Consider the following 27,765-nt stretch of genomic DNA (forward strand, 5'->3'; position numbering starts at 1 on the left):
AACGCGTCATTCCCCCCCGCCCCGTCCCACGCGATCCTGCGTCGGGCGGCCCGCGCGTCCCCTCGCACGTGGGGAGAGAACAGGCGGGGCTAGGGAGACATCACGTGATTGCTCTGGGGTCACGTGAGGGGCGGCTGGCTGGCTGGCGAGAGAAGATGGCGGGGTGCGGGGCGCCCTGCTGCTGCTGCTGCTGCTGCTGCTGCGGGGAGAGGGAGAGCCGCACCCCGGAGGAGCTGGTAGGGGAGAGGCGCTGGGAGCGGGTAGGGCTGGCGCTGGGGCGCAGAGGGAGGCGCTGGGAGCGGGTAGGGCTGGCGTGGGCGCAAGAGGGAGGCGCTGGAAGCGGTAGGGCTGGCGCAAGGGAGAGGCGCTGGGAGCGGTAGGTGGCGCTGGGGCGCAGAGGGAGGCGCTGGGCAGCGGGTAGGGCTGGCGGCAGGAGGAGAGGCGCTGGGAGCGGTAGGGCCTGGCGCTGGGCGCAGAGGGAGCGCGGCGTAGGGGAGCGGGAGGCCGGAGCTAGGGCTGGGCGCTGGGGCGCAAGGGAGCAGTCTGGGAGCGGGTGGGCTGGCGCTGGGCGCAGAGAAGGCGCTGGTGAGCGGGGTAAGGGCTGGCGCTGGGTGCGCAGAGGGAGGCCTGGAGCGGTAGGGCTGGCGCAGAGGGAGAGGGCGCGGGAGCGGGTAGGGCTGGCGCTTGGGGCGAGAGGGAGGCGCTGGGCAGCGGTAGGGCGGACGCAGAGGTGAAGGCGCTGGGAGCGGAGGCTTGGCGCTGGGCGCCGCAGGGAGCGTGCCCTGAGCGGGTAGGGCTGGGCGCAGAGGGAGAAGGCGCTGGAGCGGGTAGGCTGGCGCTGGGGCGCAGAGGGAGGCGCTGGGAGCGGGTAGGGCTGGCGCAGAGGAGAGCGCTGGGCGGGTAGGGCTGGCGCTGGGGCGCAGAGGAGAGCGCTGGGGGCGGGTAGGGCTGGCGCTGGGGCGCAGAGGGAGGGCGCTGGGAGCGGGGGCGTCCGCAGGCGGCTGGGGTGCACGGATTGGGCGTCTGAGCGAGCGCAGCGGCCTCCTTTTCCTTTATGCAAATAGACTCCAACACTTTAGCCTTTCTGTTCTGCATGCAGCCATGGGGCAGGGCGGAGCCTCCGCTCCGCCCACTGCACCCTAACCCCCCCCCCACTTCTCAGCATCTCAGCTCTTTCTCTCGCCTCCCCACCCGCCAGGGGAGTCATTTGCATTCTCCATGGCTTTTGTCTGCTCTTCGCTTTTCCCTGCTTCTCCTGACCCCTCCCTGGCTCAGGCCGTCTGTAATGTCTCTTTGTCTCACATACAACCCAGGGTTGGGGCTGCCTGTTCTGTTAACTCTCTTCCTCCCTTTCTGCAGCGCTCCTGCCTCTTCATCGCTCTTTGCTGCAGTAGAGCAAGTGGGTGGGAAGAGGCACCGGAGTTTGAAAAATGAGGATTCCAGTGGCACCTGAAGACTAATGAATTAATTCGGGCATAAGCTGTTGTGTGTAAAAAAAAAACAAAACCAAAACCAAACAAAAAAAACCCCTCACTTCTTCAGATGCGTGGACTGAAAATTACCTGGAGTTTGAAATAAGACAAAAGAGTCGCAGTTAAATGGATAAGGAAGAAGGATCCAGTCTCTGTCCTTGTTTTCTCTTGCTAACCTTGCCTGTGTGCCATGCAAAATCATCCCCGCTCTAAACGCACACATGTGGCTCTGTTCTATCTGCCTTCACCTTTCTTTGTTTGACTTTGTTCCTGGCTTGTCACCTTTTCTCTTCATACTGTATATTCCTTTCCTATATTCTTTCTGCCCCACTTATACTGAGGGTATCAAAATCTGAAATAATGCAGGCAGGTGAGAGCAGAAATTCATCACAGCTACAGTGGAATAAGTTTCTAAGGAGAGTAGGGTGAGTTCTGATTTTAAGATTTGGTAGCAGCATCTAATGAATTGAACATGAGATGAGGGGTACATGTCTATACAGTAGCTGAGAGGTGTAATTCCCAGCTGGGGTGGGCATACAGCTGCGAGCTCTGCTTGAGCAAAGACCTAAAAATAGTAGTGTGGCTGCGATGATGGGGGCCAGGCACCCAAGTATGTACCTTGGGGTTGGTAGGGATTGTATTCAGGCAGGTAGTTTGAGCAGCCACTGCTATTTTTAGATGCTAGCTTGAGCAGTACTAGTGCATGTATGTCAACCTAAGTTGGGAATTACACCTCCCAACTGCTGTGTAGACATGCCCTGAGAGTAACTCCTGAGTGATAGTGTTGGCTGTGCCAATGTCTTTCTGGGCAGTTCATATAACTCCTGTGTGTGTTTCCTCATCTCTCAAAAAGAAATACACCTCTACCTTGATATAATGTGACCCGATATAACCCGAATTCCGATATAATGTTGTTAAGCAGTGCTCCCGGGGCGGGGAGGGTGGGAAGGGGCGTTGCGCACTCCAGCGGATCAAAGCAAGTTCGATATAATTCAGTTTTACCTATAACGTGGTAAGAGTTTTTGGCTCCCAAGAACAGCGTTATAGCGGGGTAGAGGTGTAATACTTTCCTGCCATGAGGTTTTTTTTGGTTAGTTAATGTTTGTAAAGTGCTTTGATAAGGTAAAGCGTTATAGGTGTGGATCATTACTATGGTGCTGGGTTTGAATATGTCAGTCAAACTCCAGATTCTGCTTTCATTGGTCTGTCTACAAGCTGGCATATCCTTCTTCCTACTGTGTTCTTGGATTGAGGATTGGCTACCCTTGCAGAGCAGCATGGGGAGGCCAGTTTTCATCAGTACTAGCTTTAGGGAGTGCAAGAATGTGAATTACGCTTCACGGTCCGCTTGGAGTGCCCTGCTAGCTCTGCCTCATGCAGCTGGCTGTAGTGTTCTCTCCAGCAATAGGACCTGGGAAAGTGGCAACTCTGCTGGTTTTCCCCCCTCTAGCATTTTGGAGCACTGCCCTGCACTGGGTGCCCTACAACCTGGGGACCTCGATTAACCAGTGCAATGTTAACGGACATCTGTTAGTGCGCAATACCTGGTGCCTGTACATTAGCTCTCCTGACAATTCCCCTCCTATCTCTGGGGTTTGTTTCATAGACTATCCTTGGGGAAACACAAGAAGAAGATGACGAGATTCTTCCACGCAAGGACTATGAGGTGAGAAACTAAATAGTTGCAGCTTGTGAAATGTGTGCGGGGAAAGAGGTGGGGGAGATTGGGTCTCATTCTTTTTGTAGTGGCACAGGCACCATCACAGCTGGCACTCCTTGGCATCTTTGGTATCGGCAGAGATGCCAAGGACTGGGTGGATAATGGAGAACTGCCTCTCACTACTAGACGTGGTTTTGCTATGCCAGGGTTCAGGTGTGATGGTTTGAGGGAAGCCTTTACAGCTGCCATCTAGGCGGGAACCATTCTGAGGTCAGGATCCCAGGGCCACCACGCTGTCCCCCTTTCACCAACGTTGTAGTCACTTGAGCCTGTAGTTCAGTTTCCTGTTGTTTAGTTCCTAGTAGCTGTAGGGTGCATATACTGAAAGTTGGCTACAGCTGCCTTGTTGAATTGTCTGGGAGCATCCTGGCCGGGAGCTGCCCCTTCCACTCATCAGGTTCTGATTCCCAGGGGAGGCTTTCTTAACTGGGAGGGAAGGGTGCTGCCATGGTAGCTGTTGCTGTCACTGGGTTGACACCAGGGCATCCTATGACCATTTGGCTGGTAAAGGTGAAGATGCTGCAAACAGACTCTGAGACTAGCTGTGCTTTGCGAGTGAAGGACTCCACCCATGATACTGCTCTGTTGCTTTGCATCTCCTATAGTATACAGTTAAGACCCTGTGCACTGTATCCTGCACGTCATAGGCCTGTCATCTATTCTGGAATCTCTCCAGTTGCCTGGAGAGGGATTTCTCAGCTGGCGACCTTTGTCTCAAGTAGTTCATATTTCTGGGGGAGTTGAGGAGTGGGAGAGACGATGAGCCCTGTAGAACCCTTCATGTAATACATAGATTTTAGGGGGAGAAGGATTAGGCAGATCATTTTGATGCAGTCCATGTGAAATTGGATACTCTGTCGTTCTAAAAATCCCGTTTAAATCATGTGTGGTACAACTACTTCAGATTAAAACCAGATTGAAAATTTCAGTTGCTTTCCATCTCCTATACTTTCTTGGTTAGTTTTGTATTTCATACAGTTTGGGCAAGAAACTAGATTGGTTTGTTTCCCTTCCTGGTTTGCATGTGCTGATAATGCTGTAGGGTTTGGGTTTCCAGCCCTACAGGGGTAATGTTTCAATCTTTCAAAACCTATTTTCACTGAAATGGCTCCCAAACACTTCTATTCTTAGTGGGGTCTGCCAAGCCTACATATAGGGCCTGAACTTCTGCAGTAACCCCTAACATGCTTCCCCATCCCCTGCTCTGAGCCTCATAGTTGTAGATAAGCCTCAGCAGGATCAGTTTCAGCTGATTATCTCCCGTTAACTGTGTGGTGTTCTTTACCAGAGCTTGGATTATGACCGATGTATCAATGACCCCTTTTTGGAAGTACTGGAAAGCATGGACAACAAGGTAAGAGCCTATTCTCTTTCTCCCGTTTTGTTGGTTTAAGAGAGTCAAACCCATAGAAATATCCTCCTCTGAAGTCAGGTTTGGCTGACCCCTTTTCACATGGGAGAAGTATTGTTTACCCTTGTGCTCTGCTCAGCTTCTCTATCAAAAGGGCAGAAACAGGCACGGAGCGCCCACGGCACCCAGGACCTTCCCTGAGCCTCAGGTTTAACGTGGTATATTTATAGTTCAGACTCCCTCTCCCCAGTCCTCTGCTTCTCAGGATACTTGTCTGTGCCTGCTGTTTTATCTCTCCGGTTCTGTCCCAGCTGGTGACTGTGATATCACATTTCTCTGGTCCCCGTTTGTGTGCTCTTTGACTTGCTTATCTTGCTTTGCCCTAAACAGAAAAGCCGGAGGTATGAAATGGTGAAGTGGGTGATGGTTTTCGCCATTGGAGTCTGCACTGGACTGGTAAGGAGCCTATTGGGTGGAAAGCAGGGAAGTTATTAGAAGGAAAAAGGCACTAGTGCCTTGTGCTTCATTATGAAGATTGCTTTGTCTGTGTCTGGTGCTGGGCCTTTCTGAGCATCACAAGGAAATGCAGCCGAATTATTTTCTTTTCTAAAGTGCATGTTTTTTCCCTGTAAGTCATCTCGGTGTGTTTTCCTTACAAGGCTTACCTTGCAACTCCTCGAAGGCTAATATTCTGCTTGCAGTGAAACCTGCCTTAAGAAACCGCTTAATGGAATGATCAGATAGGACAGAATTATGTCCTCAGATGTACTAAGTGCTAGCTTCACTGTGTACAGTAACTCCTCGCTTAACGTTGTAGTTATCTTCCTGAAAAATGCAACATTAAGCGAAACTGTGTTAAGCGAATCCAATTTCCCCATAAGAATTAATGTAAATGGGGGAGTTAAGTTCCAGAGAAATTTTTTTCACCAGACAAAAAAATCTCTCTCTGTATCTATCTATCTACACACGTGCGCGCGCACACACTAAGTTTTAAACATTTTAATATTGTACACAGCATAGATGATTGTGGAGTCAGAGGGTGGGATATTTCCCAGGGAATAACTTGCTGCTAAGTGATGAACTAGCAGTTGGCTGAGCCCTCAAGGGTAACACGTTGTTTATGTAGCCTCACAGTCTACAAGGCAGCAGGAATGGAGGGATGGGAGACACAGAGAGACACCCTGTGTGTGGGAGAGAGAGATGCGCATTGCCCCTTTAAGTATGCTGACACCACATTCTAAATACATTGCCTTTAAAGAGAGCAGGAAGTTGAGACAGCAGCTGTGGCCAGCTCTCTCCGTCCTGAGGTCTGTTGTGTCTCCCCCCTGCTCTGTATGGAGAAGAGATAAGTGGGGGGCAGGAGTAGGGGGACACCCTGACGTTAGTCTCTCTCTCCCCCCCCCCCCCCCCCGCACAGCAAGCAGGAGGCTCCAGGGAGCAGCTCCAAGGCAGAGGTCAGGGGCAGCACATGGCAATGGAGGGAGGGACAGCTGAACTGCCAGTCATTGGTAGCCTGCTGGGCGGCAGCTGCCCCAGGGAACTTAAGGGAGTGGGGAACTGACAGGAGGGCTGCCAGTCCACCCTGGTTCCAAGCCCCCACCAGCTAGCTGCAATGGGCTGCTGTTCCTGCAAGCAGTGCACAAAGCAGGTAGCTACCAAGCGATGACATAAGGGAGCATTGCACAACTTTAAACCAGCATGTTCCCTAATTGATCAGCAATGTAACAACCTTAACCGGGATGACTTTGAAGTGAGGCATTACTATATGCATTAGGGTCTTCTGGGCTGCCTGTGAAGCTGGGGATGGTCTGTGCATGTCTCAGGTTTAATACAGACTATCAAGACCTGGACTCTGTGACAGAGCTACTCCCATGGGACTGATGGATTCAGTTGCAGCTTGCTCCTACTGCTAATATGCTCACATGAGTATCTCTTTTTCTAGTTCTTGTCAATTTGCCCAGGCAGTGATATGGAGAGATTGTTGCCTCATCTTGGCTATAAGGTGTGGGTGGATGCATCTGAGAACAGCATAGCAGGGAGCGAGTCTGAGCATCCAGAGTTACTTTGCCTTGACTCTCCGTCCCCACTCATGGGATTTAACAGCCTGTAAAGGAGCTGTCACGCATAATTGCTGCACTACCAGTGTTCTGTCGGACTACAACTGTCTCAGTAGGCTGATCTGGTGGCATGTGCAAGTAATTGATCTCTGATGCCAGATCTCTCCTCTTCTCTCTCTTTCACAGGTGGGTCTGTTTGTGGATTTCTTTGTGCGACTCTTTTCTCAACTCAAATTCCACGTGGTACAAACCTGTATCCTTTATGTGGTGCCTGCCTTATCGTTGGACTCAGGTGTCCTCTTTTTCTTAAAAAACATAGCCCTGCCTTGAAAGAGTTGGTTCCACTAGAGAACTCTCCTGCGTGGAGGGGTTTATTAACCACTAACCTTCCTACTGTGGGTTCTGCTTCAGTATTTGGGAAAGTCCCCTTGGCAGAGGTGACAGAGCGTGAGTAGCACGGTCTCCTGAGTACAGGTGCTCTCTGGCCCATTCTTCCTACCACTGAAGCCATTGGCAAAATTCCGTTAACCAGGATCTGGGCTTTGACTCATTGGACCAAGAGCTGGATTCTGGAAGAGGAACTGGCCCTGTCTCGTAAAAAATCCCTGCTGTGGAGTGTCTCTGCAGCAGCACCTGCAGAATGATTTGATACTAAATCATCAGCATTGTCTGTTAGACCCACCCTGTGGCTTTCTAATCCCCATGCTTCCCTGGCTCCTCCTCAGAGGAGCTGCCTTATGCTTCATGCACATCAGCTTTTCTCGTTGTCCTTCTGTTGCTGGGCCCTGTGAATTGTCCAGTTGGACAGCACATGGAAGGGTAAGGCATGAGGTGTTTGCAGTGAAGATGGAAGCCAAGCCCACTTTGTGGTTGCTGGATGTAGAACCAAAGGAGTGGGCTGCCACCCCCTGGGAAACATTGATCCAGGAAAGAACATCATGGGCTTGTCAGATGCTCTTCCTGGTTTGTGGTTGGGCATCATAGGTTTAGTCCAGGTTGGTCAGGGGTCTGTGATGGGAGCCTGGAGTAGGAGATTCAGCCTTGGGTCCTGTGAGTGGGCCCTGCTGGCTGGGGTGTGCATTCCTCTTGCCTTGACTACCTCCCTGCAGCGGTGGAAGAGTGCAGCGAGAGAGGCTGCCTTGCCGTGTCCCTGCTGGAGCTGCTGGGATTTAACCTGACCTTCATCTTCCTCGCCAGCCTTCTTGTCCTAATCGAGGTGAGATATACCCTTTCCTCTCCTCTCTGCCCCTGCTAGCAAACAGAGAATGCCCACAGAGTCTGTTGCCCTCCTGCAGCACCTTCCCACCCAAGGTTTCAGAGCATTGTACATAGACGAGTGAATTCAGCCTCTCGCTGCGCTCTTTCCCATAGTCCCTTTCTGCATGCATCGGTGGGGGTCATCAGTCTGCCGACACACTGGGGTGTTTAATGTGTCCTCCCCGCAGCCCGTGGCAGCCGGCTCTGGAATTCCGGAGATTAAATGTTACCTGAACGGAGTGAAGGTGCCGGGGATAGTCCGTCTCCGGACGCTGGTGTGCAAAGCTCTGGGAGTGCTCTTCAGCGTAGCTGGAGGTAAGAGGGAGTCGACAGATGCATGATGGGACTGTGTGTGTGATGGTGGGAAACAGAGTTTGTCTGAAAATCTCCAGGTGAGCAGGAGCCTGCCCCTTTATAGCCATTGATGGGAAGGAGAACAGAGACTCCAGTTGATAAATGCTGTCTGAGTGCTGGGAGCAGGCTGCCTAGAGCTACCTGAACAAGCAGCAGGAAGCATGTCTCCCACTCTGCCTTGGGAGAGTGCAGACGCCTGGGATAACAGCCCTTTTTGATGGGTGTATTTAGTGCAGTTCCAGTGCCAAGCCTCAGGTGCATGGCTGAAGTCCTCACTGTGCAGAAGCATGTGTTGGCACAAACACGTATTTGCCCCACTGGGACATGCCTGCCTGATGCTGCCTGGAATATTGACATCCTGGAGTCACGCTGCCCCTGAATTTCCCCGAGGAGCAGGCAGTGCTCCTACTTTGGGGTCTACTCTCAGCTTCTGTGCTGGGCAGAGGGTTGGAAACTCGTTCTACACAGGCACAGGGGTGGCTGGTTTCTGTGCCCCATGGCAAAGAAGTGATCACCCCGCCCCCCGTACCGCCAAACAGGACAGAGCATGCTAGGATTAGCTGCAAATGTCTGACTTCTTCAATGAGAACGCTTTCTGTTTTCCAGGTCTTTTTGTAGGGAAGGAGGGCCCCATGATACACAGTGGTGCTATTGTGGGGGCTGGCTTGCCTCAGGTTAGTGTCAGAAATGCTCTGAGACTCTCTGCAACTTGGGCTCTGCCTGGGATGGGTTAGGCACTGAGGACATTGGGGGGAGGGATAGCTCAGTGGTTTGAGCATTGGCTGGCTAAACCCAGGATTGTGAGTTCAATCCTGGAGGGGGTCATTTAGGGATCTGGGGCAAAAATCTGTCTGGGGATTGGTCCTGATTTGAGCAGGGGATTGGACTAGATGACCTGAGGTCCCTTCCAGCCCTGAGATTCTATGCTTTTGCTCTGAAGTTTATCCTGTCTCAGCCCCTTGGTTAAGATGAGGTGTAGAGTCATCCTGTCACCATTATCCAGCCCGCTTACTCATACTCATGACTGCGTGTAACCCATTGTATGAGCGATGTACCCTCACTGCTTCATTACTGTATCTCGATCCCACCCACCGTACACCCCACATTAGGGACATTGCAGACTGTATATATTATATGCTAACCAATATCCAAATACCAGCATCCCCCTATACTCTGTATGTTACCCCCGATGACCAATAACTGACACATCAAACTCTTTGTATCATCTTTATTTAAATATTCTCTAATAAACTTTTAAATCTGTTAGATGTGTTCTCTTAGAAGCTAAAGTAATGATGGAGGGATGACATGGCTGCATTGGCCTCGTTCTGCACCCTCTCCACTGCGTTTCTAGGTCACAAATTTGGGCCATCTTATATCTGTGTGGATGCCATAACCTCCTCCCTCAACCACCTGGTGAGGGCTGTTACAGGCTCAGGAGAAACCCAGCAAGGAACAGGGATAAAGATTAGATCTTCTTTTGGGGGCGGGGTCCTCTTAGGCATCAGTAAGGCTTACAGCGGCACACAGTGTAGCTGTTTGCACTGTGCCAGAACAGCTGTCAAATGGAAGAGCCTTTCTCCTGAGCACAGACGCTGCCTCCTGGCTCAGTCTCCCAGCCTCTGGCCTGCGAGTGTAGGCTGCAGGACCCTGTGCCCGAGCGTCTGGAGAGCCTCTGCTCATGCTGAGAAACTAATTGATACTAATCCCCAGTGGGATGTAGTGCCTGTTTAGACATGGCGGGAAGGGAAGGGAGCATTGGATGTTTCTCTCTCTCTCATGCTGAGAGGAGAGAACCCTGGAGGCCGGTCAGCAGAAGCAGGTAGTGGGTACTTTGCAGAAACTCTCAAGGGACAAAGCTCCCAGCTCCAGCATACACTGTGCTCTGTAAATAGGATCTGCTAGTAGAGCAGCCAACACCTTATCGGAAAGTACATTTCCTTGTCTGCTTTCCCTCCACCATGGTGAACAGTTGGAGTAATGATATGTAGGCAGAAGAGCTCGGTGTTTCCCAAGTGTTGGTTGCTCCCAGAGGAGTGTTTGGGGGAGGGAAGGGCTGCCTTGGTTCATCACTGTGTCAGTTTTGACTCTTTCCTTCTGTTTTTTCAGTTCCAGAGCATCTCCTTTAGGAAGATCCAGTTTAACTTTCCCTATTTCCGAAGTGACAGGTACTGTACCCAAGGGGGGAGAGGGGGGTGCTGAGTGGGGGGGGGCAGGGGGGGATGGTGCTGGATTGGGTGAGTCAGTCAGCTGGAGCCTGTCAGCCCAACGGAGAGAAGGTCATAGTGGTATATGAGACTCCTTCCTTGGGCACCTGGTCTCCCCTGCAATCCTCTTGGTGGGCAGCCCCCTCCAAAAGGTGTTGATGACACAAGATTTGCCATAAGATATCAGACCCCAGGTCCCTTCAATCCCATATCATATGTCTGGCTATGGCCAGTATTTACTACGTTAGGGAGAGATGATAAACCCGATGGCAGCTAGCTAACTGCATCATTATGCCCACGGCACAGCTGGCTGCAGGAGTAAGACTCCTTCCTGACCCCATCAAGCAATTAGCTTAGTCCAGGCTTGAGTCCCCTTTGCCGAGTTCCTTCCAGATTCTGCATTGATAAACTCTCATTGTTTCCCTCTTGGCTTAGGGACAAAAGGGACTTTGTATCTGCAGGGGCCGCTGCGGGGGTTGCTGCAGCTTTTGGGGCCCCAATCGGGGGCACCCTATTCAGCTTGGAAGAAGGTTCCTCCTTCTGGAACCAGGGGCTCACGTGGAAAGTGGTGAGAACTTCTTCTCTTCCTGTTCCCCTTCCCCGTGAGAGGGGACTCGAGCTGGGAGCCAGCAAGCTCGGCTGTGAAGAACCCGAGATTCTTGAATCTCTCAAGCTGAGCTCACCTGGCCCAATGTGAACTGCTTGCAGTGCCGGTGCCAGATTATAGCTGGGGGTCAGTGGCGCTTCCCAGGAACGCGCTTGGGAAGGAATTGTTCACGTTGTTGGGGCAGTTCTGAGAAATGGCTTTGTTCCTGTGTTCCTTCCTGGCAGTGGGAGCACAGTAGGCAGAGGTTAGATCCCTGTGTCCCCATGGGCTGTGAGCAGCAGACTTTGCTTTGCCTTAGGGTTGGAGAAATTTTCTGACTCAGATTGCTGCATTGGGCTGGAGTTGGCAGAGTTCTCAGAACACGTCAGATTGCACTAGAACAGCAATCTTTGGTTACGTGACTTGGCCCTTTTTAGCCAAACACTTTGCACATCTGGGAAGCAGCGGCAGACTCCCCTCTCCAGAGTGGATTAAAGGAGCGGAGGGCTTCCCCGAGATTCTAATCCAATCCAGAGCCAGTTTAGGCCTCAATTCATAAATTACAACATCAACAAGCTGTGTATGTAATCAATTCTAGCAGCTGCAGCTCAGTGCCCATGACCAGAATGAGGGTCTTGTTGCAGGAATTACTGGGCTAAATTCTGTGGAGCGGTGTTATGCAAGAGGTCAGAGTAGGCGATGACAGTGGTTTCTTGTGGCCTTATTCTCTGAACACAGTGAAAGGATAAAATTTTGGAAGGGTCAGTAGGTTGCAAGCTCCTTTCCCCAGACATGATCTGTGTGGAGAGACTGGCTTTATCGCCAATGATCTGGGTGTTTTTCTTCCTGCCTCTCTCCTCCAGCTCTTCTGTTCCATGGCTGCCACCTTCACCCTGAACTTCTTCCGCTCCGGGATTCAGTTTGGAAGTTGGGGATCTTTCCAGCTACCTGGGCTGCTAAACTTTGGGGAGTTCAAGGTGCGTTGTGCTTGCTTTACTGCCTCTCTGGCCACCCCTGGTTGTAGCTTCTGGCTTTCTTTGTGAAATGAATCAACACTGTTAGCTGAAATCCGGCAGAGGGGCGCTCCGGCTGGAATGTCCTAGCTGCTCCCTGGAGAAAGGGGAAAGCTACTGCTCTGCTTTGACAAAGGGAATGAATCCTGGTCTGTGGTCGGTACTGTTAAATGTTTCCTGCCTGAGTAGAAGTGGCTGAGGTGTTCGGTGCCTGCTTCAGTACGTCTCCATCTGCTCATTCCTGCATTTCTCCCCCTCTCTTCCCTCTCCTGTCCTCCCTCCTCAGTGTTCTGACTCTGATAAAAAATGCCACCTCTGGACGGCCATGGACTTGGGGTTCTTCATTATGATGGGGATTGTAGGAGGCCTTCTTGGAGCCACCTTCAACTGCCTGAATAAGAGGCTGGCAAAATACCGGATGAGGAACGTACATCCAAAGCCAAAGCTGGTCAGGTATCAGTGCTCCTTTCTACCTGCCTTGGTGTAATCTCTGTGGGTGTCTGTCTGTCCTCATTGTCTGTGTCCACAGTGCCTCAGAGTAAGGGCCACAGAGGCTAAAACACTGAAAAACGGGGACTTGGTGAAAGGATGCAAATCCATCCCAGTGAAATAACAAAACCTGGCAAACCTTATAGCATCTGCACAGAGAACGCTAAGCTAACCTCAGCTACTACAATCCCACTACATCCCTGTAATGACCCTTGTGGTACAAAGGAGCTAGGATACCTTTATGAGGAGGATTCTTTGAGGCTGCTGTACACAGACTCACTCTATGAATCTCTTCAGTTCCTAGTCTAACAATACAGCTTGTGCTGCCTGTGTGTCACCTCTGGGGGTCTCCCTAGGTCTTGTCTCGGACTAAGTATTCGTGGTAGGAACAGCTGAGTATAGGACGGTGCCTTTTACTTAATCGGTTTATTTGATCAGCACATCTGAAATCAAACTGTGTCCAATCCATTGATGCAGGAAATTGGCGTATAATTCAAGCTCTGGTTACAGGAAATTAGCATTTAGCTAACAAGGAAGAGACACATTTTGAATGATCCAGGAGAGCCCGTGGCAGGCAGACATTGCTATGGATGCTAGCTTCACCATGTGCTGTACAGGCCAAGATCCCTACCCTAGGGGGCGTGTGGATGAGGAGGAGCCATGGCTGAAACTGGAGGAAAGGCTGTAGAAACATTGGTCCGATCCTAGTGTGGGCCTCTGGGATTAATGTGATGGCAGAGAGGGTCCATACAGGGCAAGCCCAGTGTGGAGTTAAATGGCACTACGTCCAAATTCTCTCACCAGCCAAAGAGCTTTCAAAGCCTATCATCCCATGTCAGAGGAGGGGGCTTCCTGGCCTGCACTGGCTTCTTTCCTCCTAATTGGATGGATCCCTCTGCCCAGCCTGCGAGGCCGGTCAGAATGAACATGGTCACTAGACAGTCTGTCTCGCAAAACCTAAAATGACCTGTTGTCTGCTTAGTGGAGCCACAAATTGCTGGTTACTGTAGCTTTTTCAGAGCAATGTTGGATGCAGTGCTATTTGCAAAGACCAAGGGCGTGATTACTCTGAGCATGGTTGTCTCTGCATGGTTTCTGATTTGTGCTTGCAGAGTCTTGGAGAGCCTGCTGGTGTGTCTAACAACCACCGTTGTGGTGTTTGTAGCTTCCATGATTCTAGGAGAATGCCGGCAGATGTCTTCCACCAATCCTAGTGGCAACAGCACTCTGAGCTTTCAGGTAACACTTGTCCTACAGAGGGGCACATTCCCACACAGTCCCCACCGCCCCAGGAAACACGCATCTGTAAAGTGTGTCCATGTAACGCAACCTCACCTACATTAATATACACCCTTCATAGACACACCCACAGAGCTTCACTAACAGACTCTATCACCTGCCAATAGGTCTGCATGCACTGATGAAAGCCAGATGTGTGTGAGAATATTGCCCCCCGGGGAAAAGTGGTGGCAGTTGTGTATCTGTGCTCATTTCAAGTCCTGTATCCTCTCTGGATGTGATTTCCCCCCAAAGGCCATGGTGTGTGTGTGTGTGTGTTTACTCTGGTCCTGGTGGCAGCTCCCAGTGGGTCGTGACTGGATTATATATTAACATAATGTCTGATTGCTGTTGGTTAGGGCTCTTCATCAGAGGACGTGAATTCAAGCATCAAGACTTTCTTCTGCCCCAATGAAACCTACAATGACATGGCAACGCTCTTCTTCAACCCCCAGGAGTCAGCCGTCCTGCAGCTCTTCCACCAGGATGGTGAGTATCCAGAAGATGCCGTGCTCGGGTTCCCTGCCGGCATCCTCAGAGTCTTGTCTAAGCCTTACCTGTGCTTCCATAGGAATCTGAGAACTAAAAGTCTCTTCAGATCCCTGCGGTTTTCAGGGCCTGCTGAGATACAGGGCTAGGGCTCCAGCTGCAGTGAATAGGGCCTGTGGTCCTAGCTTCCCCCTTGCTCTGTGTTGTCATCCTCACTAGTGCTTACTGGGACTCTGAGACTAAGGAGTTGCTTTGAGGTGGAGAGGAGAGTCTGCTCTGATCCCAAGGGAGGACGTTGTGAGATCCCAGCTTGACCCAGGAGGCCTGTACCCCTGGGTCATAACTCTTCTTGTGTTGCAGGTACTTTCAGCCCAGTCACGCTCTCCCTGTTCTTCCTTCTCTATTTCTTACTCTCCTGCTGGACATATGGGAGCTCTGTGCCCAGTGGTCTCTTTGTACCATCGCTGCTTTGTGGGGCTGCCTTCGGACGCCTGGTCGCCAACCTCCTCAAAAGGTGCCTTGTGTGCGTGTGCTGTAGAATGTTGCTGAAGTCGTCTAGACTCTTGACTGGCTTGGTCCTGATGCCAGGGCTGTGTGTGCTTCCTCCATAGCTACATTGGACTGGACCACATCTACTCAGGGACCTTTGCACTGATTGGTGCGGCGGCGTTCCTGGGAGGCGTGGTCCGCATGACGATTAGCCTCACTGTAATCCTGATAGAATCCACCAATGAGATCACCTACGGGCTTCCGATAATGATCACCCTGATGGTGAGCACCATGTCTATGCCCCTCTCTTGATTCCTGGCCAGACTTTGGCTTTTCTCTGCATGGCTGAGGGAGGCTCCCATGCATGTCCATCCTATCCACCTCCTCTCAGGTTTGAGGACCAGAAGTCCTGTGCATGGAAAGCTATTTTTCTGTCTTTCTAGGTAGCCAAATGGACAGGAGACTTCTTTAACAAGGGCATCTATGACATCCACGTGACCCTGCGAGGGGTGCCACTGCTGGAGTGGGAGACGGAGGTGGAAATGGACAAGTAAGGACATTGCTCTTGACTGTACCTGTGTTTTGAGAACTGATTGTGGTTCTCTAGCCTGGTGGTAAATGCTTTTCGGGATGGGACACCCCTTCTTCTCTCCCTATGGGACGTCATGGAAGCATTGGAGAAATAGCTTGATATTGTGCATAAAGCCTGCAATGGGGTGGGAAGCTGGGGCTTTTCCTGAGAAAGGTGGATGGCGGAGTGATCAGGGTAAGGGCACTCCTGAGTGTTATCCCTTTCTCTGTCACTGTGGACTGGGAAAGTCACCTAACATCTCTAGACCTCCTTTTCCCCATCTTTAAAGTGGGCTAATATCTCACCGGGGTGGGTGGGTTGGTTGGTTGAAATGCATTGCTAATTAATAGGACTGGGACTTTTTGGCTTGGAAAAGAGATGACTAAGGGGGGATATGATAGAGGTCTATAAAATCATGACTGGTATGGAGAAAATAAATAAGAAAGTGTTATTTATTCCTCATAACACAAGAACTAGGGGTCACCCAATGAAATTAATAGGCAGCAGGTTTAAAACAAACAAAAGAAAGAATTTTTTCACACAACGCACAGTCAGCCTGTGGTACTCCTTGCCAGAGGATGTTGTGAAGGCCAAGACTATAACAGGGTTCAAAAAAGAACGAGATAAGTTCTGGGAGGATAGGTCCATCAATGGCTGTTAGCCAGGATGGGCAGGGATGGCGTCCCTAGCCTCTGTGTGCCAGAAGCTGGGAATGGGCGACATGGGATGGATCGCTTGATGATTACCTGTTCTGTTCATTCCCTCTGGGGCATCTGGCATTGGCCACTGTCAGAAGATAGGAAACTGAGCTAGATGGATCTTTGGTCTGCCGCAATATGGCCGCTGTTATGTCCCGCTAAAGAACCCATTGCTCTTTTAGTGAATGGAGGTAACAGGGCAGGCTCTGCCTGATACTGTTATAAAATCATTGACCCCTGGGTGCTTCCTCATGTACTTGGACACTTTGCTTCCCTTAGAACTGCAAAGCCTAGAGGTTGCGACAGAACACAGCAATGAAGGGCTTGGTGAAAACATTGAGGCAGTACACAGTTGTTTCATGTGAAGTGTCTCCTTGTTGGCTTTGTTTCCCTTTTCTGGTGGTGGTGGTGAAGGAGAAGGAACCCTTGTGTTGTCCGTCTAAGTTAGATGGCAAACTCTTTGGGACAGGAGCCTGGGTCATCTTGTCTAATGCTTCGTGCACTCCTGTGATTCTGTGTAGGTAATGCTGCTGCCTCGGTGACCTTACAGCTGTTCTCTGCAAACAAGGTTTGTAGGAAGGGCAAAGGCAGCACTAATGTGAAATGGCTTCCATGGGGTTCTCTCTGGTACTGGTTTGGCACCATGCTTGTTTGCAGCTAGTGTGTTGGCGCCTACAGCTGTGCATTCCTGCATTGCCTCAGGCTGAGAGCCAGCGATATCATGGAGCCCAACCTGACGTACGTGTATCCTCACACCCGGATCCAGTCGCTGGTCAGTATCCTGCGCACGACGGTCCATCACGCCTTCCCTGTGGTGACGGAGAACCGGGGGAATGAGAAGGAGTTCATGAAGGGGAACCAGCTGATCAGCAACAACATTAGATTCAAGGTGAGGAGGGAGGTGGCCACCCAGTACCCTCAGGGATAAGAGGCTTTTCTCTGATCATGGAAGGAGGCAGCTTCCTGTGTCATCCTGGCTGTCGATGGTGCACGAGTCATGCTTGCCTCAGTGTGCAGCTTGTCCTCGACTTTGTTCTGCAGCCGAATATGTTTTGGTGTTGGGAAGAGTTTCCCAGTTTTCTAAGTATGTGGCAAGAGGGATGGAGTGAAGTTGTCGTGCTCTGTGAGGAATTCTCTCCCAAGGGTAGTGGTGGAAACTCGTTCCTTCGGGAACTTACCACTGGGCAGGGTGGGGTGGGCGGGTACAGAATGCTTGTGAATGTGCCATATGGAGCACTCCCGAGCTAGCAAGAAGCTGGACTAGCTGGACAGCAGCCGGCCTGTTCCAGCTCTAGACTCTCGTTTTTAAGAGAATGAATCCCATAGTCCTGGCAATACCTGCAAATACAATTCCCGGGAGAGCTCTTAGCTGGCGACATAATTCAGGTCAGAGGCTTAGATCAGAACAGGTTAATTCTTGCACTCCGTGCCTAGAGCACTCAGATGTTCTGCACTTTACCTGATTCCTCACCCCCTGTTTGGCGGGACACCCGTGTCCCTTGTCTAAAGGTTCTGCTCCCCCCTCTAGAAATCCAGCATCCTCACCAGAGCTGGAGAGCAGCGCAAGCGGAGCCAGTCCATGAAATCTTACCCCTCGAGCGAGCTGCGCAACATGTGTGATGAGCACGTAACGCCAGAGGAGCCGCCTGAGAAGGAGGATCTTTTGCAGCAGATGCTAGAGAGACGGTGAGACCCTGGGGGGTGGCGATGGCTGGAAACACAGTGGGGTTTACCTATGGTGCTTATGTGGTCCCAGTTACCATAGTAACTGAGCAGCTTATATCTTTCCTGTAGTTCTCCTCACAGCGCACTGTGGGCCAGGCTCGGCCATTGGCCCCATTGTACAGATGAGGAGCTGAGGGAGACTAAGTGACTTTGCCAAGGCAAGGACTTGTCACTGCAGCAGAACAGGGACTTGAACCCAGATCCCGAGTTGTAGGGCTGGGACCTTAGCCACTGAACCATTCTTCGTCTCTTTACTGTACTCCAGCTCGGTCATCTCCACGCCTCACGACGTCTCCATTCCGCCTCTAGACTTCTCTTCTGGCTCCTGCTGGGCCTGGCGTACCTGGGAGTCTCCTAACACCTGCCCCTCTTTTGTAAGGGGACGTGATGATTGTGAAACCAGTCAGCTGTATCTGCAGCACAAGTGGTGGCAGGGCAAAGTTCCCCTCGTGTGCTTCGCCCTGCCTGGGTGATCCCTGCTGAGCTACCAGCCAGCGTCGTCCTGCACTGCTCTGGTTTCACAATGCAGACAGCAGCCTGCTGGGAGCTGGGTTGAGACCCTCAGCTGAGTTTCTCACACGTGTGTGGCTCAGTGGTCAGAGCAGGGGCTCCGTCTGGGTTGGGAAGGTTGGTTTCCGGTCTGCTTCTGCTGCTGGGTTGCTGTGTTGGGGCAAGACACTTAACCCTCTGTGCCTCAGTTTCCTGATCTGTACGAGAGAGGGGCAAGTGTTTTTCCCCATTGTGAAGTGCTTTGAAATGCTTGCATGAAAGGCACTCTGTGTTGACCAAGCACTTCACAGCTGTCAACAGTAACCTATTTCGGTGGTTCTGTTCCTCTGCCATTGTTACTTTAAGTACTTCCAAGCAGTACCCATTGTAACAAGTGGTGTGAAATCTGTCACAGATACACTCCCTACCCCAACCTGTACCCAGACCAGTCCCCCAGTGAAGAGTGGACCATGGAGGAACGCTTCCGACCTCTGACCTTCCACGGCTTGATCTTGCGCTCGCAGCTGGTTACCCTGCTCGTCCGAGGAGTCTGTTACTCTGAGAGTCAATCGGTGGGTCTTGCAAATTCTGGGGCAGATGAGGATTCTCTGTGGGAAGGGAGGAATTGGGAAGATGGCATCCTCAGGGGCTGCCATGCAGTATTTTAAACTCCATCATCCCTTTAGAAGCTGCAGTGGGTAGAACAGTGAATTCTCCCTTTTGTCTGCGAAGTGAGAACTACGCCTGTTATGTAACTGTGCAAGCACAGGGAGAAGGTGCAGCTACCAAACAATAGCAGCTTCTTTATGAAAATGCCCAGTGTACTGCATAGAGGTGACACCCCTCATGGGAGTGGAGAAGGGGAGGGGTCTGACTGCCTGTAGTGCACCCATCAGCATGGTGTCATTGTCCTCGCCTCTCAGTGGTTTGCTGGACAGATGCATCTCCAGTGTATAGCAAGCAAAATGATCTAGTGTGTTTCAATCCCTCTTCAGACACGTGTGTAAGTCCCTGAGCTTATTGGGGGGACCAGGAGGGTTGCTGAGAGCTCCAGTCTCGGCTTGCTCTCCCATGGCTTCAGCCACTTTAGGAATACCCTTTCGAAAGGGTGATGCTTCTCCTCAGCAAGGCCTTTTCATTGTCAAATTTCAGAGCACCAGCCAGCCTCGACTGTCATATGCCGAGATGGCTGAGGACTACCCTCGTTACCCTGATATTCATGACCTGGACCTCACGCTGCTGACCCCACGCATGATAGTGGTAAGAGATGCTGATGAGAACCTGCTGCCCTGTCGTGGTGCCCTTTCTCCCTGATGCACGTTCTCAGGAATGCTCCAAAGACCTCTAAAAATGCTTCCCTGGCCTGGGGTTATGGAGACACTTCATACCTAATCTTACTCCCAAATTCCAATTTTGGTCTCCCCGGGTTGCTGCTTTAGATTGAGCCCAGGTTCAAATCCACTTGAGGTGACAGTGACCAAAAATCCTGCACCTCTGACATCTCGGTCTGAAATACTTTTCTGACCACTTCCTAGCTGGCTGGATTTAACAAATCAATTGAATGTTAGTGGGAGAACAGTTCCTGTTCTCAATAGACTTTACTCTTGGTGTAAGTGAATATGGATCTCACTTGTACCTGTTCAAAATCTCCCTACCGTTGGATTGGACCAGCAGGCGCTGGCAAGAGGCCCAAGACTCATGGAGTCTGTAGGGCTAAAGCCCCCTTTCATCCCCTCCCTTCCAGGAGAATGGAAATTCATTTTGAAACTACCTAGTAAAAATGACCTCGGTGTTTTCTTCTTGACTCTCCCCAGGACGTTACCCCTTACATGAACCCGTCTCCCTTCACGGTCTCCCCTAACACACATGCCTCGCAAGTCTTCAACCTCTTTAGGACAATGGGGCTCAGGCACTTACCAGTGGTGAATGCGGTGGGAGAGGTGAGTCCGTACTGCGGCCATGTCCAGGCTGAGGGGGGCATTCTGGGGCCTGCCCCATGCTATATTTTAGTCTCAGATTGATGTTGAAGAAACTCGTTCTGAGCAGAATGTGACTTTCAGGGGTTGGAGAAACCTCTCTCCACTATATGATACTAGGTTTTACCCAATTGTGTCTCAACTGACACCTGCTCTCTTGAAAAATCGTTAACTGAGGCTGGTAATAAAGTTGAAGCCTTCACATGTCCTGAGTCTGGATCCAGCCCAGGTTGGCCGTGACTGGAAGCTGATGCTGTATGAGACCTGTTAAGGGGTCTTAGTCCACTTGACAAGGGTCCACTTGACAAAACCCACCACAGGTGGCACTAATTGCCCTCTGTTTTGGCAGCGTTTGCAGCCAAAGAAGGCTGAAAGCCCCTGGGAGCGATCTCTCCAGGTTGAGGCACCTCCTTCTATTAGACAGGAATTTACACTATATTTGTAAGAGCTGAGACAGTCAACTATAGAACCAATCCAGTTATCCAGTCTTGTGGCATTTGCAGTTCCCAGAAGTGCCCATCAGGTGTCCTCAGCTTTCCATGAACATAGTGAAAAGTCAGCATCTCGCACTCGTGCTGGAGCCGGATAAGAAAATCTGCAAAGCATACCAGGACTACCGCAGGACGTGTGCGGGAGGGGGTCTTGCTTGTGTATTGGGTGAGCTGTTGCACTGGTGGGTCTCTTGACGGAGTTTATCGTGACATGAAGCCAAGTTGCCCCAGAGATTGTACATGCCATCCTCTTATCTAACGCCTAGAATTAGCTCCAGTGTATTTCAGGGACATAACTGATGTGGTACGCCAGGATGAGGCTGCAGAACCTTTCTCCAAGTGTCAGGATTTCTGATATTTTGCCCCACTGAACCTGCTAGTGGAAAGCAAACTTTGCAAGCAAGAGCTATTGAGGGGTCATGAATTTTCTACTATGGCCCTGCAGAGTATACGAAAGGATCACTGATCTTTAAATGCATCCCCATTCTGCTGAACACCTTCTGGTGTTTCTGCCACTGACTGCACTTCACAAGGTTTAAATCTTCCCCCAGCTGCTTGTGAGGCAGAGCAGCACTGTAGGTGAGGGCAGTGGTGGCGTCTCCCTGAGACCAGGAAGCCCCCCAGCACTTTTCCTTGTTTAGCCTTCGTCCTCTGGCTCTCCTGGGTTGCCTAGAATTTATTGCTGCTACTGTCAGTCTCCCATGAGACGTCCCACAGTGGGGTTCATGGGCGTCTCTATCTAGAACACCCACACGAGGGTTGTGCTGGCCAGAGGAGCCAGCGGATGGATCTGAGGCTAAAAAGTCAATTAGCTAAAATGTCTTGATACAGAAGTGCCTAATGTGGCTGGCTCATGAGAAGAGTCCAACACATCTCTGGGCCTGAGTCAGCCCTTGTATTGCCTCTTACAGTAAAAGTTAAGCTGGGTAGAAGTGGGGAGAGATCCTGGCTTTAGCTGTCTTTGCAGCTGTAGTTTGAAGTATTTCCTATTCTGAGCATGGAGCTGTTCCTGGGGGTGAGGAAGGAGGATGTTGAGGACCCGGTCATGTACAGCTGGGCTGTGACCAGACAGGCAGCTTCAGAAGAGTGGGTGTCCGAAACCAAGCTAACATATGGCACTGAGGAGTTTCTTTCCTAAATGATACTCTGAGATGTGACTAGCGCCATCTAGAAACGGCTGAAAATAGATCAGGCAGCTTATGCATGAGATCAAAGTGGGAATGACTAGAAACCTGGCTATGTGGGCCCTACGGAAGGTGAATTGGAAGAAACTGATCTAGAGACCATTTCACTCTTCTCTGCAGAGACTGGAGAGCAGTAACACATTGGCCAAAAGTGTTCCTTTTAGCTGCCTCACTTGAAGCATCCTATCTTTCCCAACATGCTGAGCACCTGCTGCTCCCAGTGCTGCACTCGGCATCTCCAGTATTGTGGCCGCAGAGGCGTCCAACTCGACGCACCTGACTTGGAAAAAGTTGGCATTGTTATATAGCCCTCAAACAATACCACCCCGTATGGGCAGAGTTAAACCAGTTTCAGATGGAGAAAGTCCAAGGTTGGTGACGTGTCTGTGGTCTCGACTGTATGCAGATTTTGTGCCAGTGTAACTGTTTTGGTTAGCATTATGATTTTTCTGCAGAGATGTAGCTATACTGGAACAACGCCTAGGATATAAAAGTGTCTTATACCAGTACAGCTTATTTCCCTTCCCATATGGCTATAAAGTGTCTTCATACTGATATTACTACATCCATACTAAGGTGCTGCCATTATACTGGTCTAGTTACATTGGTGTAAGTTGTGTGTAGACAAGCCCTTAGAAAGAGAATCCTGTCAGAGCAGGGATTAGAGCTTGGACCAGCTCCTAGCCCTGTGTCTAGACCAAGCCTCTCAGAGAATTGCCAGAGACATCTCACCTGCCTCCTGTCCTCCACCAAACCCATGTCTCCTCTCATGAGTCGGTGAGACTGACTTGTATGGTTTCCTTTCTCTCCTCACCAGATTGTTGGAATAATAACTCGACACAATCTGACTCATGAATTTCTGCAGGCAAGACTGAGACAGCACTACCAGACCATCTGACCCTGCTGTCGGTATGGCTCCCTTCTTCCTCCAGGCCTGCACACGCCTTTGCTTTCTGCTTGGATGCCCCATGTCCAAGGACACAACGGTTGGCTTCTCTCTCACACAGTCTGGGGACCAGAGAACATCTCACTGGCAGAGAGTAGAGGAGGTATCTGAGTCCTGAGCTGCTGGCCGGCCCCAGAGAGGTGCTTTGTTTGACCGCTCTTGGCCAGAATGCTCTTCTCCTGCTGTCTCCTTTCATCAGAAGTTGCCCTGACACAGCTCTTCCTATAGAAATGCCTGCAGTTTGGAGGGTAACAATCTATACCATGTCCCATGTGGAGTAGTGCAGCGGATTTCCCTTCCCTTTCTTGTCAATTTCTTCTCCCTCCCCAGTTCTGCTGCAGTAGTTGCCTTACTCGCAGGAGAAGGGGTCATTGTCAAAGCTGAGATCACCCACTGTAATTTGCTAATATCCTCAAACACTAAATTGCTGATTATTCTCAGTGGCATTAAAACTACACTTTGGAGGGGTGGGGAATTTTCTGCCATCAGGAACTCTTAATTTTTCACTCTGGCTTCATGTTTTTCAGTTCAGTTCTTAAAGCTCCTAATTTCTTAATGTCCTTCAGCTGCTGGAATCCCTGCTATGGATTTGTCTGACAGCAGCTGTCTGCTGAGAGCACCTGGGCAAGTCAAGAATCCAAAACAACTTGGTTCTAATTACTGTTCTGGATTAGAAACCCTTAATGCACCCACTCAGAAGAGAGAAATCCTGTTAACCTCATTAGCTGTTGCCAATGATTTCCCTTAAAAGAGAAGTCTTTTATAAGGCACTCTTGTCCCTTCCCTGTAACGCTATATTGCTCCTCTTTGGACCATTATGTAGTGCCCTGCTGCAGAGATCCAATGCTGAGAGCCTGGTTTCACTCAGGGGTTCTGGATTCCAGGGGCATCTTTACAGTCAGGGTGGTGGAGCTGGAGGAAATCTCTTTTCTCAGCCCAGCAAGCCCCGAGCTCAATATGGGGCAGAGAATGAGCGTTACTCCTTCAGCTCAAATTCAGCAGCTACAGCAGCAGTGTTGGCTTATCTCGGTTTCACGGCAGGAGAAGGTGCGATTCATGCTGCGGCCAGGCAGAAGGGGCTCTGGGAGATTGACTGCCAGCCAGCCTCGCTCTGCAGAGCGCTTAGTGGAAGGACTGCTGGCAGCTCTGAGAGCACTTGGGGTGTTTGTTGCAATTGCAGAATCACCTGCAGGGTAAGGTCAGCACTTAGGAGCCAGTCATAGCCAGTCTGGTGCTGTGGCAGGTACCATCCTGGCAGCGCCTGTGTCATTCCAGCAGGCTCCTGCCCTTGTGGGTTTTGCATTCAGACAACTGGCGGAAGTCAGCCTCATGCCTTCAGGGGCTAGAGAACTGATTGGCTTGATAAAGCAGACAGCATTCTTGCTGCCTCAGACTGGCCCAGCTAACTGGGGAGATACTTCCCCACAGCCCTCTGACCGGCCCTTTGGTTAACCTGTTCCACGCCATATCGGGCTTTAGCTAGCTGTGGAAGGAGCTACTGTTTTAGAAGTAAAACTCAGCCATCTTGAGAACTCTGCCTTCCAAGCGTAGAGGGGATGCAAAACCTGTTTTCACGTGTCAGTTGCAGAGTCCCTGATCTGCCAGGGGAAGCTGTGTGTTCCCATGCTGGGCAGCGCTCATGGGGGCAGTGGCAGAGGTTGCTGTGCTCTAACTTCTCTAAGGTAAGAGGTGTGCGCAGAGCAGAAGTGCCCTTCGTTAAGCAAGTCTCTTAGGGATTGGGGAAGCTTTTGCCTGCAGCCCAGGTTGTGGGTGACTGAGTAGGTACAGGGAAATCCAGTCTCGGGGGTTATCTACACCATACAAAGAGCCAAGTCATAGGAGCTGGCTGCAGTTTGTGTTGTAGATAGGAGATCACTGTCGTATCTGCATAGCAGCCTGGACGAAAAGTTCCCTTGACTCCATTCTGACATGTACAGTGGAGGATGGGCTCCCAGCGTGCAGGGCAGGGCTCAGTTACATGTTGGTTTATTCACTTTGAAGATTTTCTTTAGTCACTTCCAATGAAATCTAGCAAACCCTTCCCTGGGTCTTGTCTTTTCCTTTCTATCTCCCCTCTTACGAGACTGGCAGCAGACTTCCTGTGAAGCCCTGTTCCTCCCCAAGTCTGGAGCAGAGGCGTTGGCCCTCCTTACATATCCTGCTGATACGTAGTGCAAAACTTCCCTTCAGCAAGTGACTTTCACCCTCCTGGGCCCATCTGGTTATAGCAGGTACCATCCGAGTTCTGCATTCCAGCCCGTGTGGCATCCTGTGTGACCAGGGTTCATGGAACACGCCCCCACCCCTGGCAGCTGGTCAGTCTCCTCCACCATTCCAAATAGCCTGTGCGCTCAGGAGAACCTTCCAGCGTAGCCTAAATGGTGCATGTTGATCCTTCAGCTCCCCAGAGCGAAGCAAAGGCATCTCAGAGCCAGCACCTATCTTGTACCACTTTCACTTGGGCACCATAGCTGTGATGGGAGTGGCACTCTCGTACTTCTCCAGGCCCATCTGAAAGATGGCTCAGTCCCAGCTGCCCATGCTGTTCTTCAGGGAGATCTTTAGTTAATGCAGTTAGTTGACTTTGGCTTGTGCTTTTGACTTAAGGGGTGTCTTGCTCTACATAAGTTGACTAAGGGTCTTCAGCCATATCTAGAGCGGGCTTGTCAGTAACTCACCTTTCCTATGCTTTGGGGCAGGAGGAGTACTGGTTTCCATGGCTTGAAAGAGACTGAACTGGTCCAAGAAACTCCAGGACACATCCCCTCCCTCATTCTCCCCTAAGGTGAACTGGAAGTTTGAAATACGTGTGTGTTGCACTAGGTTCTGACACCTGGACAGTCCCAAAGTGCAGTAAAGCAATCCCACTTCATTAGGGTTACCTTAGTGTTCGGGCATTTAAGGCACAAACTACAAGATGCAGCAGCCGTGAACACCCTTTATCTCTTCATAAGCCCAGTGAGAGATCCAGTTCCTCTCCCTCTACTCAGTTGCTATGTGAGAATTCACTTACCTTCCCGCCCCCACACTAAAATAGGACTCGTTAACTTGTGTCAGTGTTTGTTCAGTACATGAGTTGTGGCAGTATATTTTGCCACACCATGTCTTGGCCTCACTAATGAGTCATGGAGCTAGGAACCCCAGGCAAGCCGAGCTAAAACATCTTGCTCAGGTATGTCGACACCAGCCGTGCCTTCCTTTAGGACGGCTGCTGGACTCTGCCCCATGGTCAGCCGCACCTGCTCTGCCTAAGCATCCATCTTACTAAAAACCTATCGCTCAAGGAGACCAGTTCCTTTCACTGCTGCAGCCAGGAGAACGTAACTGGCCACCACTGTGGCATGCTGCTAGCCACTTTAAAGAAATTAACAACTGGACTCGCCAGGTGTGTTCAACAATATTGCATATGGCCCATAGCAGGGAAAGTTCCTCTTTCAGAAATGAAGGGGTGTGTGGATACTCTTCTCTGAGTGGGGTTCTGAGGTGCAGCCCAGCCAGCAGCTCTCGCATGTGCCACTTATGAAGGGTGCAAAGGATCCCAGATCCTTTCCTCAGTTGAGACTGCTCAGACTTAGCTGATCGCTGAACTCCCTTCTCACAAACCTTAACTGCTTCTGGTCTGGCACTGATTGCTAAACAGCTGACAAACTCCTACAGGTGCCTGTAATTCTTATCAGAGTAACACTAAGGGGGAGAGTCCAGTAGTGGATCAGTATTGATGGCAGAAGCTCGGGATAGTAGAGAGTGCTGTCTTCTGCTTCCTGTGCAGTGTTAATGCGGGGTAGCAAGTCTTAACTTCTCTGTACTATGAGCCATGCCAGGGGCAGATACTTATCATTTGTTTTGCACTGTTTTGTTACAAGATGATGTAAGCTGATTCCACGGTGTATATAAACTGTATTTTTGTTAAATTTGTATGAATATATTTTTTATTTGAACTTTGACACTTGTCCTGTAACCATAACATGTCTGAGAGTAAAATGTTGTCGTGTGTCCTTCTGCACCTGGTGGGCTCTGTGATCTTCCTCCTCCCCATTGTGTGGTTTGTTTAAATTTTTTATTTATTGATTTTTTTTTTTTTGTTTATCCTAATAATAAAAATGGTCCAACAGCCATAGATCCAAGAACCTATATTTTCAAGGTAGGAAGCCATGAATGCTGTTTACTATAAGCTTTTTGGCTATTGGAAGGCACACTTGAACTAGGCATCATCCTACTGTTTCAGATAAATGGTCAGTCTAGGTCCATCTCCTCTGACAGTGGCCAGTTCCAGCTGCTTATGAGAGAGGAGGACACCTGCCCCTAGGCAACCTTTTCCTCCTCATCCCGCTGCCCCTCTTCCCCAGAGACCAGAATTTGGTTTGGGTAATTCTGGAGGTTCTAACTCCTCATCCCACTGTCTGATCCTTTTTGGAATCCTTGTGAAGTTCATGCCCAATATATTAATTTCAGCAGGGCGATACCTCCACTCAGACCCAATTCCATACTCGGTGACTTCATGGGAGAGCTTTGTCATTGACTTCAGTGGCAACAGGTTTGGTCCCACATGGTTTATAGATGGTCCCTCCTGCAGTGGAGAGGATATTCTGCTTTCTTAGCTGGCCTCCCTCCCCCACCCCAGTAAGCTTCTAAATATCCAGCTGTTTCTTAGCGAAGGCAGGTTTGGGTATTGCTGGTGCCCTTACTTCATCCTTAGTGCTTGTAGGGAGGCTGGGGCTGGCTTTCCTGTATCTCAAATAGCTGTGCTACCATCTCTGTCTGATAGAAAACACGAGCTGAAACAAAACTCAGCTTGGTGCCAGTAGTTGCTGTAAGGCAGAGCTCCCCAAGGTGTGCAGCTTCCCCCCTCCCCCCACTTTGCCTTTGAGCTGTAGCATAACGATGGTAGTAACGGCTTCATAGTTCTCCGCATCCTATGCAACG

At 50.6% G+C, this 27,765-nt stretch overlaps 1 protein-coding gene across 7 annotated transcripts; it reads left to right on the forward strand.

Moving 5' to 3' along the window:
* The first annotated feature begins 120 nt into the window (after window positions 1–120).
* On the forward strand, window positions 121–26,845 carry CLCN6 (chloride voltage-gated channel 6). 7 transcript variants are annotated; one of them, XR_004373041.2, is made up of 24 exons: window positions 130–236; window positions 3,079–3,138; window positions 4,481–4,546; window positions 4,934–4,999; window positions 6,787–6,853; window positions 7,710–7,816; window positions 8,046–8,172; window positions 8,818–8,885; window positions 10,321–10,379; window positions 10,854–10,986; window positions 11,868–11,981; window positions 12,304–12,470; window positions 13,619–13,745; window positions 14,144–14,273; window positions 14,634–14,787; window positions 14,885–15,044; window positions 15,206–15,312; window positions 16,734–16,920; window positions 17,560–17,717; window positions 18,661–18,817; window positions 19,398–19,505; window positions 20,060–20,185; window positions 22,714–23,090; window positions 23,409–26,845. XR_004373041.2 is itself a non-coding variant. In XM_032775400.2 (24 exons), exons 1-23 carry the CDS (start codon window positions 156–158, stop codon window positions 22,792–22,794), a joined length of 2,610 nt encoding a protein of 869 aa, XP_032631291.1. In that variant the 5' UTR covers window positions 130–155; the 3' UTR covers window positions 22,795–22,805; window positions 23,409–26,845. The 7 variants fall into 7 exon arrangements, 6 of the variants coding, with proteins under 6 accessions (XP_032631290.1, XP_032631291.1, XP_032631293.1 ...); XM_032775400.2 differs by having other exon boundaries at window positions 22,714–22,805; XM_032775399.2 differs by having other exon boundaries at window positions 121–236; window positions 22,714–26,845.
* Window positions 26,846–27,765: the final 920 nt, after the last annotated feature.

This window comes from Chelonoidis abingdonii, chromosome 23, assembly GCF_003597395.2.
Source record: "Chelonoidis abingdonii isolate Lonesome George chromosome 23, CheloAbing_2.0, whole genome shotgun sequence".
In the NCBI taxonomy this organism is placed as follows: Eukaryota; Metazoa; Chordata; order Testudines; family Testudinidae; genus Chelonoidis; species Chelonoidis abingdonii.